The 17,607-nt window shown below is 36.7% G+C and overlaps 1 protein-coding gene across 1 annotated transcript in view; it reads right to left on the reverse strand.

Annotated features, from left to right (window-relative positions):
* The window catches only part of MALRD1 (MAM and LDL receptor class A domain containing 1), a gene marked incomplete at its 5' end in the record, with an annotated part of 847,841 nt that overhangs the window by 559,440 nt on the left and 270,794 nt on the right, over positions 1 to 17,607 (reverse strand). Inside the window, one exon of the mRNA XM_035729081.1 lies at positions 11,935 to 12,022. Within this exon, the coding sequence (XP_035584974.1) occupies positions 11,935 to 12,022 (88 nt within the window). The remainder of the gene's footprint in view (positions 1 to 11,934; positions 12,023 to 17,607) is intronic.

Here is a 17,607-nt window from a genome sequence, read left to right on the forward strand (position 1 = left end):
ACATTAAAAGAAAGCTGGGGCGGCAATCCTTATATCAGACAAATTAGATTTTAAACCAAAGACTGTAATAAGACATGAGGAAGGACACTTTATCCTACTTAAACGATCTATCCAACAAGAATATCTAAAAATTATAAATATCTATGCCCCTAACATGGGAGCAGCCAATTATAAAAGCCAATTAATAACAAAATCAAAGAAACACATTGACAATAATACAATAATAGTAGGGGACTTTAACACCCCCCTGACTGAAATGGACAGATCATCTACGCAAAAGATCAACAAGGAAATAAAGGCTTTAAATGACACAATGGACCAAATGGACTACACAGATATATTCAGAACATTCCATCCCAAAGGAACAGAATACACATTCTTCTCTAGTGCCCATGGAACATTCTCCAGAATAGATCACATCCTGGGTCACAAATCAGGTCTCAACCAGTACCAAAGGATTGGGATCATTCCCTGCATATTTTTGGGCCACAACGCTTTGAAACCAGAACTCAATCACAAGAGGAGAGTTGGAAGGAACTCAAATACATGGAGGCTAAAGAGCATCCTACTAAAGAATGAATGGGTCAACCAGGAAATTAAAGAAGAATTTAAAAAATTCATGGAAACCAATGCAAATGAAAACACAACTGTTCAAAATCTTTGGGATACTGCAAAGGTGGTCCTAAGAGGAAAGTATATAGCAATACAAGCCTTTCACAAGAAACAAGAAAGGTCTCAAATACACAACCTAACCCTACACCTAAAGGAGATGGAGAAAGAACAGCATATAAAGCCTAAACCCAGCAGGAGAAGAGAACGAAGATCAGAGCAGAAATCAATGAAATCGAAATCAAAAGAACAGTGGAACAGATAAATGAAACTAGGAGCTGGTTCTTTGAAAGAATTAATAAGATTGATAAACCCCGGCCAGATTTATCAAAAAGAAAAGCGAAATGACCCAAATAAATAAAATCATGAATGAAAGAGGAGAGAACACAACCAACACCAAAGGAGAACAAACAATTATAAGAACATATTATGAGCAACTCTATGCCAGGAAATTAGACAATCTGGAAGAAATGGATGCTTTCTTAGAGATGTATAAACTACCAAAACTGAACCAGGAAGAAAAAGAAAACCTGAACAGACCCATAACCAGTAAGGAAATTGAAGCAATCATCAAAAATCTCCCAACAAATAAAAGCCCAAGGCCAGATGGCTTCCCAGGGGAATTCTACCAAACACTTAAAGAAGAATTAATACCTATTCCTCTGAAACTGTTCTAAAAAATAGAAATGGAAGGAAAACTTCCAAACTCGTTTTATGAGGCCACCATTACCTTCATCCCAGAACCAAAGACCCCATCAAAAAGGAGAATTACAGACCAATAACCCTGATGAACATAGATGCAAAAATTCTCACTAAAATACTAGCCAATAGGATCCAACAGTACATTAAAAGGATTATTCACCACGACTAAGTGGGATATCTTCCTTGGCTGCAAGGTTGGTTCAACATCCACAGATCAATCAATGTGATACATTAAGAAAAGAAAGAACAAAAATCATATGAAACTCTCAATAGATGCAGAAAAAACATTTGAGAAAGTACAGCATCCTTTCTTGATCAAAACTCTTCAGAATATAGGGATAGTGGGTATATACCTCAATATCATAAAAGCCATCTATGAAAAACCCACAGCGAATATCATTCTCAATGGGGAAAAACTGAGAGCTTTCCCCCTAAGGTCAGGAACACGGAAAGGATGTCCAATATGACCACTGCTATTCAACATTGTATTAGAAGTCCTAGCCACAGCGATAGACAACAAAAAGAAATAAAAGGCATCCGAATTGGCAAGGAAGAAGTCAAACTCTCACTCTTTGCAGATGATATGATACTGTATGTGGAAAACCCAAAAGACTCCACCCCAAAACTGCTAGAACTCATACAGAAAATCAGTAAAGTGGCAGGATATAAAATCAATGCACAGAAATCAGTGGCATTCCAATACACCAACAAGACAGAAGAAAGAGAAATTAAGAAGTCGATCCCATTTACAACTGCTCCCAATACCATAAGATACTTAGGAATAAATCTAACCAAAGAAGCAAAGGATCTGTACTCAGAAAACAATAAAATACTAATGAAGGAAATTGAGGAAGACACAAAGAAATGGAAAAATGTTCCATGCTCAGGGATTGGAAGAACAAATATTGTGAAGATGTCAATGCTACCTAGAGCAATCTACACATTTAATGCAATCCCTATCAAAATACCATCAACTTTTTTCAAAGAAATTGAACAAATAATCCTAAAATTTGTATGGAACCAGAAAAGACCCCGAATGTTGAAAAAGAAAAGCAAAGCTGGCGGCATCACAATTCTGGACTTCCAGCTCTATTACAAAGCTGTCATCATCAAGACAGTATGGTACTGGCACAAAAACAGACACATCAATCAATGGAACAGAACAGAGAGCCCAGAAATGGACCCTTAACTCTATGGTCAACTCATCTTTGACAAAGCAGGAAAGAATGTCCAATGGAAAAAAGACAGTCTCTTCAACAAATGGTGTTGGGAAAATTGGACAGCCACGTGCAAAAGAATGAAATTGGACCATTTCCTTACACCACACACAAAAATAGACTCCAAATGGTTGAAAGTCCCAAATGTGAGACAGGAGTCCATCAAAATCCTAAAGGAGAACACAGGCAGCAACCTTTTCGACCTCAGCCACAGCACCTTCTTCCTAGAAACATCGCCAAAGGCAAGGGAAGCAAGGGCAAAAATGAACTATTGGGACTTCATCAAGATAAAAAGCTTTTGCACAGCAAAAGAAACAGTCCACAAAACCAAAAGACAACTGACAGATGGAGATGATATTTGCAAATGACATATCAGATAAAGGGCTAGTATCCAAAATCTATAAAGAACTTATCAAACTCAACACCCGGAGAACAAATGATCCAATCAAGAAATGGGCAGAAGACATGAACAGACATTTTTCCAAAGAAGACATCCAAATGGCCAACAAACATATGAAAAAGTGCTCAATATCGCTTGGCATCAGGGAAATCCATATCAAAACCTCAATGAGATACCACCTCACACCAGTCAGAATGGGTAAAATTAACAAGTCAGGAAATGACAGAGGTTGTCAGGGATGTGGAGAAAGGGAAACCCTCCTACACTGTTGGTGGGGATGCAATCTGGTGCAGCCACTCTGGAAAGCAGTATGAAGGTTCCTCAAAATGTTGAAAATAGAGCTACCCTACGACCCAGCAATTGCACTACTGGGTATTTACCCCAAAGATACAAATGTCGGGTCCCGAAGGGGTATATGCATCCAGATGTTTATAGCAGCAATGTCCACAATAGCCAAACTATGGAAAGAACCAAGATGTCCATCGACAGATGCATGGATAAAGAAGAAGTGGTATATATATACAAGGAATATTATGCAGCCATCAAAAGGAATGAAATCTTGCCATTTGCAACAACATGGATGGAACTGGAGGGTGTTATGCTGAGTGAAATAAGTCAATCAGAGAAAGACCTGTATCATATAACCTCACTGATATGAGGAATTCTCAATCTCAGGAAACAAACTGAGCGTTGCTGGAGTGGTGGGGGGGGTGGGAGGGATGGGGTGGCTGGGTAATCGACATTGGGGAGGGTATGTGCAATGGTGAGCGCTGTGTAGCGCTGTTGAGTCACAGATCTGTACCTCTGAAACAAACAATACATTATAAGTTAAAAAAAAAAAAAAGAAGAAGATAGCAGGAAGGGAAAAATGAAAGGCGGGAATCAGGTCGGGAGATGAACCATGAGAGACTATAGACTCTGAGAAACAAACTGAGGGTTCTAGAGGGGAGGGGGGTGGGGGATGGGTTAGCCTGGTGATGGGTATTAAAGAGGGCATGTAGTGCATGGAGCACTGGGTGTTGTATGCAAACAATGAATCATGGAACACTACATCAAAAACTAATGATGTACTGTATGGTGATCAACAGAACATAATAAAATAAAAAATAAAAAAAAAATAAGTGAGCCAGCAATGACAGGTAAAAGGACCAGTACTCTAAAAAAGAAACTGTAAAATCTTGAAATACTTTGTCCTGTCCTCATTACTCTGTTATTCTATCAGAATGAGTTCATCTTAAAACCCAAGTAAGTCCAATATGTTTCTATTTGATAGCAACAGAAGAGTAAATAGAGAAAAGTATCTCTAACTCTAGAACCAAACTTCGGAAATGGTGGTGTTGGTAACTGTCCATAAAGATGAAGTTGCAGCTGATTCCTTGACATCTGGCATGTAGAAGTAAAATAGAGACCTGAAACACGGTTATACCAAGACACAATTTGGAAACTGAGGCATGCAAAGGACTGCAGGCTTCCTCACACATTCTGTGGCCTGTGCAGATGGTCCAGACTTTCATCTCAAGAGGATGAAAATCAACTTGTTCTAGTCTGCAATGATTTCACACAGTATTTCCTTAAGTATCATCATACTCTCACCTCAGGTGATACTAGAAATTACTTCATGCAGTATATGGATAAGTTTCATTATATTTTTAATTACGAGTTTTGAACAATTTTAAGAGTGAAATATATCTAGAACAATATGCCCATCTTAGTCATTTTGGGGTGTTATGCCAAGATACCATAGACTGGGTGGCTTAAACAACAAATTCCTCAGAGGGCTGAAAGTCCAAAATTAGGGTACAGCATGGTTGGGTTCCTGGTGAGGGCTCTCCTCCTGGTTATGAACTCTCTGGGCTTTCCTTGGTGCATTCATGCAGAGAGAGATCTCATGTCTCTTCCTCTACTCATAAGAGCTCTAATCCCATCATGAGGGCAGCACCTTCATGACCTGCTCTAGACCCAATTACCTCTAAAAGGCCCCACCTCCAAATACCATCACATTGGGTGTGGGGGCTTCAACATATGACTATTGTGAGGACATAAACATTCAGTTCATTGCAAAGGTTATTACAGTCATTTTTAACCTCAAAAGGCTGGGACTGATAGTAATGATAAAGTCTCTTTAAACAAACAAAAAGCTTTGCATATTAAACAAAACTGCAAAGGTGAAATGTAGATGACTGAAATTTACACTAACTAAGAAGCAGAGATTAGTCTTGTTAATATGATCTTCTTCCACATCTCTAAGCCACAGGGAAACCAACTCACCCGCAAACCTGTCATCCTAAGTAGATGACTCAGGCACCAGATGGACTCAATGTTCTAACTTCTTGCTCTGTGAATTCTTGTAGCAAACATACTTCATGCTACCCTAATATAATCTTTCTGATGAAAAAGAATTTGTTTTATACTAGACTTCACTCCCTACAGCCATTCCTGCATGGGTAATTAAGAAAATAAAACCAGTATTTTAACACCTCTAGTCCTTGATAAATTATCACCAGCTTCGACACACCCTAACTGTGTGAACTGCTTGACTGTTATGCCTGGTTGTTCACCTACCTCCAGGTAATAATGTCTATGTTTTTCCTGTGACTTCTGTTATTAAGAGATATATTTAATTTAAAAATCTAAAAGTCTACTTGAAGTTGGAATATAATCGATCTTCAGACTATTGAAAAATCTAAAATATCTCCAAAGGAAAAGTGTATTTTTTTCCCATGGCACTGAATACAGTAACATAACCATACTCACAAGGTAAAACAACTACATTCTGCATAAATGTACTAAATGTCTGTATCAGGTCTCCTTTCCAGAAGAGTAGGTTTTACTAAAACTTAGCTATTCTTTGGATATGATTTATAACAACTACGTGATACAGCTATTTGCCACATATTATGCAATGCCTTTTTCCTCTGTCCCCAGTAACAAGTCAGCTCTTTTTGAAACATTTTTGCTTTAACTCATGCACTCAATTAAATTTTCTAGGTGGCACAAAGTATTTTCCATCTTTACAAACATTGTATCATATATGAAAGTGACTACAAGTGGACTAAAGTAGCAGTTGAACAATTTTCAAGCTAAACTCTAAGTATTTTAACACTTTATCCATTTTTGGTATTTAGCAATTCTCTCAAAAGATGACAAAATGAAGTTTTAACTTTAAAATAGGTTAAAATTACTTATTTGTCCAATTTTATTTTCTAGAAACACAATAAAAATACTAAGTTGAATGGACCACAGGCTTTGGCCAATTTTTTTCCTATATATTTGCTATTATTTTCTATTTATTTCTATATATTGCTAATATTCCTATATACTTCCACTATTTTGCAAGACTACACCAAACATGCTAAAACCAGAATATTTAAGACTGCCAGCCGGAGTCTCAAATTTCTCCATTTTTGCCATGAAGTCTTTTATTAAACTGTAAATATTTCCAATAATTTGCATTTTTTTCGGAGTCTATATTTCCTTTAGAAAAATATGGAAAAAAGACCTTAAAATGAAATACTTTTATGGAGTGTATTATTTTTAGACAAATATAACAGACACACCAAACAGTTTAAAATTATAAAGTAAAAAGTTGCAAGTGAGATGTTAAAAATGAAGAGAAAAGTACCCAAACTTTTCCCCTTGTCTTTTCACTCACACTGCAATAAATCCTCTTTGCAGAAAGAAGGGTCACTTGAACAAGCATTTATACATAAATCTGCTTTGACATTGAGGTTAATGAGGAGGGATGCCAAAAATACAATCAGCTCAGTTTAACAATGACAACAACAGAAACCATTCAGCAGGTGGAGGAGGACATCATAAAAATTATTTTTAAGCATCCTATAAATAGTTACCATACTTTCTCAATTTTAAGCCATCAGCAGTTGCAAGATATGCCACTGACTTTGTAACAACTTTCTTGAAAATAATGAAACACTAATATCTTGGGATACTGATATTCATTCTAATAATTGATATTTCTAGCAAGTAGTAATTCTGATATTGTTGAATTCTGAATTTTTAAAATAGGATGAAAAGTGCTTACGCAATTTTTTTCAGTTTGCACACAGTATGTTGTGATGCCTGTAGTTATGATTTTAGTTTTACAAATAACCCAGCTATCTCACAAATAATGCTTGAGGCAAGAAAGAAACTGTCATATGTGTCCTGCTGAAGGGAACATTCTTCTTGCTTTTCTCATGTAGTTTGGAGAAAGAATAATGAAAAACAGATATTTCCTTTGAGATACTTATTTTTAAATCTAAATACTGCCTGGCAACAATTCTTACTTAATAATCTATTCTGATGATCTGATTCAAAGTGAGGGGATTTGACTTTGCCACTACCCTCCATAACTGTCTACTCTGGGAATGAGCAACATCCTTATATAATGAAGCAAAGAAATCATAGGATTCTACTGATGGTTAAGTTTGTCTGCTTTCCCTAGAAATGCAATTAATCTTGCCTAAAAAGTCTTTTCTCCAGTATCCTCCTGGATTAGTTTTAAAAGAAGAATGTATACTCCTCAAGATATTGAAACAAAGAAGGTACAATCCATAACAGAGAATGGATTTGAAAATTAAGTTAGAAAAAACTGGAAGTGAGAAAATGAGAAAGAGTTGACCTAAAAAGCAGATAATGATGTTGTAGGAAAAAGTGAAAGGAAACTAAGTTCATGGCATACATACTATTGGGGGAAAATCAATGAAAGTTTGCAGGTAAAAGGTTACCATTCGAGTCAATACTGTTTTGAACTAAGGTAACAATCGAAAAAATAGAAGAGATGTGAGAAATATTTTGGAGTTGGAGTCAGCAAGTTTTGCAAGCAGGCAATTTTAAAGGGAAAGTGAAAGAATACCGTGGAATTTCAATCCTGGATTGCTAGAGAATAGTGATGTCATAAAAAGGAACAAGGAATGAGGGAAAAAGAGGCTGAGTTTGAGGGAATAGGTAAAAATGAAATAAATGACTCCTTATGGTCACTTAGCATAAAGGTTACAGGTAATGTGCCAACTCATACTTTGGAGATTAGGTCAATATTTTGCATCTGTAATTTTTTAAGTTTTTGTATGTATGTATTTTTTAAGTTTTTGTTTTATTAGCCAAGGAAGAAAAATGCTGTAGATAAATTATCAGTTTATATTGGAAACAAATCAATGTCTGTAGGGTATCTACATGCGCTGGTCCCATTTCAACTAATAGAAGAAAAAAAAACTGACCGCTAATCACCAAGAGCAATATTTTTACTGAAAGCCGAATTTTTATTTTATTTTCATCTTATGGCAAGATGCCATCAAATTCCTCTAAGAAACCTATAGTTTCAACAGGCTCTGTGGTTTCAAGCTAGTGTTTCTTTTGTTACAAAGCCAACATTAAAACCACACAGTTCAGGCAGTTTTTAAAATTCCCTATTTTTCATCCAAAACTTGAACCAGGAAATCAGAACTAATGGTCTGTAACTGATACTTCACATCTCTGCCTCTGGGTCCGGCCACTCTTCTCTCACTCCTTTGGAACCATCAGCCATAGAATGTGAGTAGCAAGATAACCGGAGCAGCAACAGTACCCCTTGTGTTCCCTTTCTACATTCTTCTATGGACTCCTCTGCCCCTCGGGTCACAGTGATGCTCCCTAAGCTCAAAGTGGGGGCGATTTGGCAAAAGCCCTGGGCACTGAAATCACACATATTTAGGTGAAACTCTCGTTCTTCCCCTCAACTATGTATTTTCATCTTCACATCTAATTTTTCCCATCTATAAAGTAGAATATGTATTCTCTTCCTTGTGAGGTTAGTGTATTTGATGAGCGGTGTGACAGTGGTTAACACTGTGGTCCTAAGAAGCGACATAATTTGTCACTTTTTCACTAGGTAGCCTTGGGCAAGTTGTCCCCCTCTCAGCTTGCTCCATAAAATTGGGATAACAAAGATATCAATCCTATCCAACATTTAAGATATCTTCACTGGCAATAGACTAGACATTATTTTAGACTCAAAAGGTTAGAGGATTGGGGCACCTAAGTGGCTTAGTCAGTTAAGTGACCAAGTCTTGATTTAGGCACAGGTCATGATTTCAGGGTTGTGAGATCGAGCCCCACGTGGGGATCCACGCTGGATGTGGAGCCTGCTTAAATTCTCTCCCTCTCCCTCCCCATCTGCCTCTCCCCCCAGCCATTTGCAGGTGCATGTGTATGCATGTGTGCACTCTCTCTCTAAAAAAATAAAAATAAAATAAAATATTAGAGGATTATATAAGATGGTACATATGAGTGGTAAATGACATTACTGTACCATTTATATGTACCTTATATCTCTTAAGGACTTTCTGTATTCCCTACTCTTGCCAAGCTTCTTGTCAGTTAAGAATGCTTCTCTACCCCCTTGTTAGGCTTGATCACATGACTTGTTCTGACCAATAGACATGAGCAGACATACACATACCATGTCCCAACAGAAGCTTTAAGTGTGCTTTCTTTTTCCACCCTTCTACTTGACAACAAAATATGTCAGGTAAGATCTTCGTCTTTTAGCTTTGGTCCCACATAAACAGGAAAGAAGGAACAGAAATACACAGCTTGAAGCTCTATAGAATTAAAAAGAAACACATACTTTTGCCATTATTGTTCTCTGCCCACCCACAGTCTTGAGAGCAAGAAATAAATGCTTGAATTTATAAGCCACTGAGGTTTGGCTTTCAACAAAAGCTAGCTTATGACAGTGTCCTGCATATAAAAATAATCCTTGAGCAATAATAATAAACTAAAATATATATCAAAAGTATATAAAACACTTCAAAAGATACAGGCATCTCTCCATCTATCTACCCATTTAACCAACAACTGTTAATATTGAGTAATATTATGTGCCAGATACTGGAGATAAGACAGCGATCAGATAAAGTCCCTGCTGCCATGCAGCTAACATTATTGTCGGGGAAAACAGAACCATAAGGATGACAGGCGTTCTAGAGAAAAATAACACAGGGGAAGGAGAAAGAAAATGTCTACAAAGAGACTGTGTGTATGGGGTGTGTGTGTGTGTGTATGTGTGTGTTTGCATGTAGTGTTCAGAGAAGTCTCTACTATGGAAAAAAATTTAGAGCAAATCAGAAAGAAGTAAGGAAGGGAGTCAAGTGTGTATCGGGGGGAAGCACATGTCAGGATGAGGGACAAGAAGGTGTAGAAGTCCTGAGGCATAAGTGGGTTGGAGTATTTAAGGATTAGCTGAGAGGCCTTGCAGTTAAGAGAAGTCAAGTAGGGGTAGCAGGTGAAGTCCGGAGGTATGAGGGGACCAGGCATGCATGCCTTGAAAGTTACTGTAGAACTGGCTCTTGCGCTCAATGAAAGAGGATGTCATAGGAAAACTCTGATGATAGGAAGACATGATCTTTTATCTAAGTTTGAAAAAGATCATTCTGCCCACTGTTCCGAGAACAGATTATATTCTCAAGGGTAGAAGCAGAGATCATTTAAAAGGCAACTATAATAATCCATGCAGACACAGTGGTGGCTTGGACCGAAGTAGTTGACTCTGGATATATCTGCAGCTAGTGGCGACACAGATTTGTTCATGAAAAATACACAAACAGAAATAAACTGTCATTTACTGAGATAGGGAGGCACAGAAGAATGGCAAGATCAGAAGGACAGTTAGTAACCAAGAATTCACTTGCAGCCAGCAAGAGATAAGGGTAAACTTGTTGAATTCTGATTTCCTTATTGCTGGCTTTGTCCAGAGAGGGATTTGGCTTTCTGCAGAGTTCTGTGAAAACCACCACAGAGTGGTTAAGGGAATTAATCCTGCTAGGATGACGAGGTGGAGGATGACAGCTGAGTCTCATAACTACAATGAACAGAACTGGAGTCCAGCCCTGAATATGTCCAGGGAGGGGCTGATGCTCTTCTGACCAATAACACTACAGTGATCGGGTGGGGCTGGAGGTTAAGTTTTCAGCACTTGAGAGTGCTCTCTAGATGGATTGCTGCACTTGATTTTTTTAAAAAAGATTTTATTTATTAGACAGAGAGACACAGAGAGAGAGGGAACACAAGCACGGGGAGTGGGAGGGGGAGAAGCAGGCTCCCCACTGAGCAGAGAGCCTGTGGGGCTTGATGTGGGGCTCGATGTTGGGCTCGATGTTGGGCTCGATCCCAGGACCCTGGGATCATAACCTGAGCCAAAGGCAGACACTTAAGGACTGAGCCACCCAGGCACCCCTGCAATTGATTTTTAAATTACTCTGCCTCTGATCTCTTCAGGAAGGAAGCTGTGCTCCCCCCTTGCTGTGCAATTTAAGAGCCTCCAGCCTCAGAGCCCAAGAGCTTGATAACCAGTCCTATTAGATTGCTATGTACTGCCTGGAAGGCACTTTACCTGGGGTGTTTGTTTTAGTTTTAGTTTATTGTAGGCTTGTTTTAGGTTATTTCCCTTCATTATCTCTGAGATGTCTACCAGACATCTAAGTTGAGATGTTCACTAGGTAGTTAGTACCTAAGTCTGGATTTCAGGGTAAAGGTTGAGAATGCAAATATAAATCTGGGAAACATATATTTGTTTTTTTTTTTTATAAAAGAAATGTGTAACACAGAGAAGAAATGGTTGATAACAATCCTTAGGAATATTTAGTGTTGCTTGACAGGAAAACATCTCTGAAGGTAATGGTAAGATTAATACAGTCTCCAAAACAATGTAATTATAAGGTGACCAATTTGGTTATTATAACCTCTCAAATATAATGGAATTATGGTTTAATTTCAGACATGATTTCCTAATATTTTCCACATGATGAGACGGAAGCACAGCTGATTCAAACCTCTCTACTATGTTTGCAAAGATATTAAGACTAATTACTAGCAAAGATGCACAATAATCTTTCCCAGGGTTAATATACTAGAATAGAAGTAAGGGTATTTTTAGAATATTGTGGAAATGAAATATTGATTTCCTCAACAGCTGTTTTTTTCAAGTAAACAGGTTTGAACATACTCATATATTAAAATATTCTTCCTTACCAGGGTAGAGGGCACAGCCCATGAATGACAAATCATCGATTGCAATGTCTCCAGTAAAGCCATCTCCTACTGAAGCCTCCACCAAAATCTAAGAAAAATACAAAAAAATCTGTTGATACCGTGAAGGACATTAATTTATGGAAACTTGCGGTAGAAAAAAAATTCAGAATTTACTTAAAATTTCTTCTGAACCACTAAAAAAATTACTTTCCAGTCGTGTCCCTAAATAGGCATCTTATTGCTACCTAGATAATTCCAGTAACAGGAGGCTCTATTCCTTAGTGGGCCCATTAGAACCACGAAGCCTGTTGTGTTTCTAGTGATTTTCCGAAACTGTAATAGATCAGATTTATATCTACTTCCCTATAACTTTCAACCTTTAGCTCTAGACTCGCCCCATTTTTTTCTTTCCTGATCCTTTGAGTATCTGAAGGCAAATCATCATCTCTTTTTCCCATCTTTGCCTAAGGAGTGCATCTGTTTCCAAAGTTAAACCTCCTCACTGTTCAAGAAATTCAATTTGCAGGCAGAGGTACTTGCCAGAATGCACATTTTTAAGAGCTTTAGAATTTTTCTCACACTGACCTTATTCTGTAACACTTTATGAAACTGGCTAATCGTTATTAGATCTCCTTCAGAACTGCATTAATCACAGCAAATTCCGATGACATCTGTATGGTTACATGAGCAGCAATTCCACCAAACCTCCAGGAAAACATGAAATATTGACAAACCACTACAGTATGTGGCAGATTGTGATTAGGCCTGAAATTTACTATAATAGAAATTAATCATGATAAATCATTTTAATACTTATGCAAATACACTGCATACTGAATAGGAATCCTGCTATAATTTAATAATGAAGAACTTCAAGCAAACTCAAAAAACACATTCTGTTTTCCCACTATTATACGAATATATGTTTCTGTTGCATTTTTCCTCACAAATGCTATATGGGGGAGTTGAAATTTTATTTCATTTTTTTTTAATTGTTAGCTTCTATTCAAACTTGTCTCACACCTTATTTATGGATGTCTTAGTTGGAGGGAAGTTTTAAAAAGATCAAATTCCTGACCTCAAACCTCTTGACATCTTCCCCAACTTCCTAGTCTTTCTTGAGAACTACCAGAATTTTCTCTGTAATTTGTCAGTAAGGAAATTAATCAATGTGGGAAAAGTTTATGTATCTAACCAATGGGTGAATGTAACCCACCTAATATTGCCAGAGGAACATTTAGGTACCAGTACTATGCAGGAAGTATCCTAGTGCTTTATAATGGATTGCTCCAAATATAAAATGCACCCTTCATTTCTCCACTATCATGAATGAAAGAAATATTATAGGCAGCGAAAACAAAAATGCAGAAAGAATACTCAGTAGAAAATCATATAATTATTCTAATAAACAAAAAACCAGCAGTCAGAATTTGGCAGAACATACTGAAAAAAATATTTTTTTTGTTCTATTAAAACAAAAAAACTGCAGTTGGGTAATCAAGGGGGAAAAGACATACACAAAGATTATTAATTAATTCCCTGGATCAATAGGTCTATCCCACTGTGGTAAAACACAGGACATGCTAACAAAGGCTGAGAAGATGTAAGAAAAAGGAAAAATTAGGGAAAATAAGAAACACTACTAACTTTGCTGCACTGCTCATGATCATATTAGTTTATGAACGAGGAGGGATAGAAAATGATATCAAAATCCCAAAGTTTATGAAAAGCACAGTTCTTGTACATATAAATATCTGTAAGCTAACTTTGGGGACATATACATACATAGCTCTACTTGAGAGTGTAGGCCCAACAGTTTCAAAGTATTCCTTTTGTTGTCGTTATGTAATCACAAGTTTAAGAAATGGCCATTTGTGAAAATTACGAATTTTCTCATTTGTGGACCACACCAGGTAAGCAGCACCTATGAGTGGATGCTGTTTGCAGAAGCTTGTTTCTATTGGAGTTCACTGCATATTACATGAGAAGCATTTTCATAGTGCTTGTAACAGCATTAGGTGCCAAGAAGAAGACAAAAAAATAATCTGAGGCAGAAGACAGTTGGGTTTTGTGTTAAGATACAATGTAATCATAATTTTTACCAAAATCGATTCAATTTCCTAACCCTCTAAATGTTAACATTGTTGAGAATAAACGATAGCTTCAAGTTGAAATACTAAAAATGTTAGTTTGTATGTATATCTGTAGTCTCAGCCTCTTTCAAATATTTAATTAAGCCAGCCATTAAAAAAAAAAAAAAAACCTACTTGATAACAAATCACATCTTGAGAAAAAGTTATGAATGTTCAGGTTTAATTCTACCTTTGCCTTTGCCCTATATTTAAATGAGGTCTTGCAAAAAGCTTTGCATGTAAGCCTGAGAAACTAGTCCTAAGAAAATAGTCACACACACAAAAAAAGAACAAACCCAAGTGTCCCTATTCTGGAAAATTCACTTTCATTTCTGATGTTTTTCCCAGAAAAAATGAGAGGATGTTAAAATACAAACATTGTATGCAGGGCAGTATTGCCATTCTGGAAATTAGAGAAGCCACATTTTACTCTTAAGTGCCATTAGTACCTTACTGAATTACTTAAAGGGCAACTGGAAATTCCAGTTTGGTCTAAATGACCTGCATTATCTGTAGAGGCTAATTCTACCTACATTAGAACTATCACTGGCTTGGAAATTTTGTAAAGTAATCCAGTGCTTCTAAGTTGTTCTTTTCATGGGCTTCCACATCTAGATGTTCCAACTAAAATACAGTAGCCTTATCAACTACATTGCAACTTTTAGTTCTAATATAACCAAAGACTCAACTATTAATAAGGGTCTCAAGACTTGCCTGAACTCCTTTGTCTCTATATGTAGGAAGTTCTGAATTATTGGCCAAGCATTTTAAATGATCTGGAAACTCCCATTATCGTATATATGTAAGACACAATTTAATCATAATTTTACTAAAATATCTTCAATTTCTTAACATATATATGTATATATGTGTAAATTAACTCATGGGAAAGAAAAAAATGGTATTAACTCAACCTGCCACTTCTACTTTAACCATCCCATGTTTGTAAAAGAATATAAAATTCAAACATAATATATCGATTTTTAATACAATGCATCTTCAGAAAGATTTGAAATGACTGCTTCTTAAGATTAAAAAAAAAAAAACTAAAAAACCTATACTCAATGTGGAGCAGCTAGGACTCCAATGCATTGCTAACGGGAATCTAAAATGGTGCAGCCACTTTGGAAAATGGTTTGGCAGTTTCTTATAAAATTAAACATATACTTCCCTACAATGTGGCAATCCCACACATAGGTATTTGTTTACCCAAGAGAAATGAAGCCATGCCAAGCAAAAACCTGTTCACAAAGTTTATAGCAGCTCTATTTATGATCTCCATCTCCAAAAGCTGAAAACAATTCAAATATCCTTCAGTTGGTAAATAGTAAAGCAACTTGTGGGAGATCTATACAATGGAATTCCACTCAGCAATGAAAAGAAACACACTAGGGGTACATATAACAACAGCTGTGAATCACAGAAGCATTATACCTAGAGAAAGAAGCTGAGCTCAAAAGGCTACATATTTGATCAATCCATTTATACAACATTCCAGAATAGGTAGAAATATGGAGAAAGAAATCAGAGGAGTGTGGCCAGGGGCTGTGGGGCAGGGAAGGGGATCGATGACATAGAGGAATGGGGAATCTGGGGTGATGAGGGAAATATTTTCTTAGTTGTGGAGGTGGTTACACAACTGTTTAAGTTTACTGAAATTCATAGAGCTGATCACCTAAAGAGGATGAATTTTACTTATATAAATTCTACCTCAATAAACAAATAAAAACATTTATTCTATATTTATTGCCATAAATCATCATTATCTCAAGTAGTATTTTCACTTTCTAAATTACTAATTTCATACATGAAATTTTATAATTAGCACATAGTAATCTGAAGTATCTAACTGTACTTTTTAATTCAGCTATGAAAATTCTCTTGTGATCCACTAATAATTTTCCGGAGACTATTTGTTTTCCCTTATACTTCCTAGTGATGCCCACTTATTTTCATTTACTATTTCCATAATTAAAAATGCAGAAACAAAGAAAATGAAAGACATAAAAATTCTCTTTTACCCTGTTTTTATAGTTGGCTAACAGGTGAAGTGGCCAAACTCCTATAAACACATTCAGACAACTATCTAATAGTTTACCATATAAGCTACAATTTGAGGGGCTCATAGAAAGTCACCTCAGGATCTCAAACTTTCTAGGCTAATGTTTAGGGAAATATTTGCTAGATTCAACATAAAAAGGTTTTTAAGTCACAACTGCAATTTTTGTATACAACCTTAAAACTAATCTCAATGAGATAAAACTTGGATTTTTGTCTGACAAATTTTATGTCTTGTCTCTTTTTTTGTATGTCTCTGGCCATACCACATACAAAAAAAGTGCAGCATAATTAGAGTTTTCCGATTATTATACTATACATATGAACACCATTTATCATTAAACGTAGGCCACAAATGCTCTACCTAAACTATATATACCCCGAGCTCAGAAATGGATAATAAAAATAAAATCATGGTACTAGTAGAGATGAAATAAAATGCTGGAACAGGTAAGTAGGGCAAGTGTTATAAAAGGATTACTTAAAAGAAAACATCTGATGTCTGCCTCATCTGTTTAAGATCCACTTTGGGGAGAAAATCATGGCAAAATTTTTGTTGATATTTTGGCCATATACCATATTTCTTCTTACCTAATGTCAGCCATATATATATATACATATATATATATATGGCTTCCTAAGAATTTTTAATTTTTCAATGACTGTGTGCTTTGGCATTATGCCAAATGTTTCCATGGTTACCAAAAAGAATTAAAAAAAAAAAAGTCCATCTTGATGGTTTCTCACCATCTAGGACAGAAAAGTCTCAATGGTGACAATTTGGCTCCCAGGAGTATGGTTTAACCAAAACAGTGCTTTCAAGGAGAATAGGTTGCCAAATACTTTAAAAGTAAGATTCTTTCACAGAAAGATATTGTCCTATAGTTGCTACAGTTCCATTACTCCCTCTTAAAAACGTAACTCGAAGGCTGAGTGTCAGCTGCCATTTATTATTTAACACCTGACCTACTTCCAATTCATATCCCTTCCCTGGTTCCCATAGACATTTGAGTTTGCAATTCCTTGCACAGTTAGGTCAGAAACCGTGAAGGGTATGAAACTTTACCCTACTCACAAGCGAACAAGATAGCCTGCCACTGTTTCATACACATATACTGACAGAAGACACCAGATCCTTGATTTAGAGGGACAGCAAAAAGCATCAGCCAGAAAAATTCCTTCCACTTGTCCCTCAATTAGATGTTTTCCTCCATAGAAGATCCCAGAGGAGACTAGCAGCTATAAGCTGCTGGTACACCAGTTCATCTAAAACTCTAGAGAGAGGATAGGAAGGAGGGAGAGAGGGCGCTTAATCTGGAATTTGTAAGCAAATATCTCAGGGTAAAGGTTACTCAAACACATTCCTTACTCAGATACTGAACTGTGAAGAACACAAGAAATCCACGGAGAAGTATCTCCCAGCAATGCAGTTTGATGGTACTACACTGCTGATATATTTAATTCATGGAAGCATCATCACTCC

The sequence above is a fragment of the Zalophus californianus genome, chromosome 9 (genome assembly GCF_009762305.2).
Source record: "Zalophus californianus isolate mZalCal1 chromosome 9, mZalCal1.pri.v2, whole genome shotgun sequence".
Classification (NCBI taxonomy): domain Eukaryota; kingdom Metazoa; phylum Chordata; class Mammalia; order Carnivora; family Otariidae; genus Zalophus; species Zalophus californianus.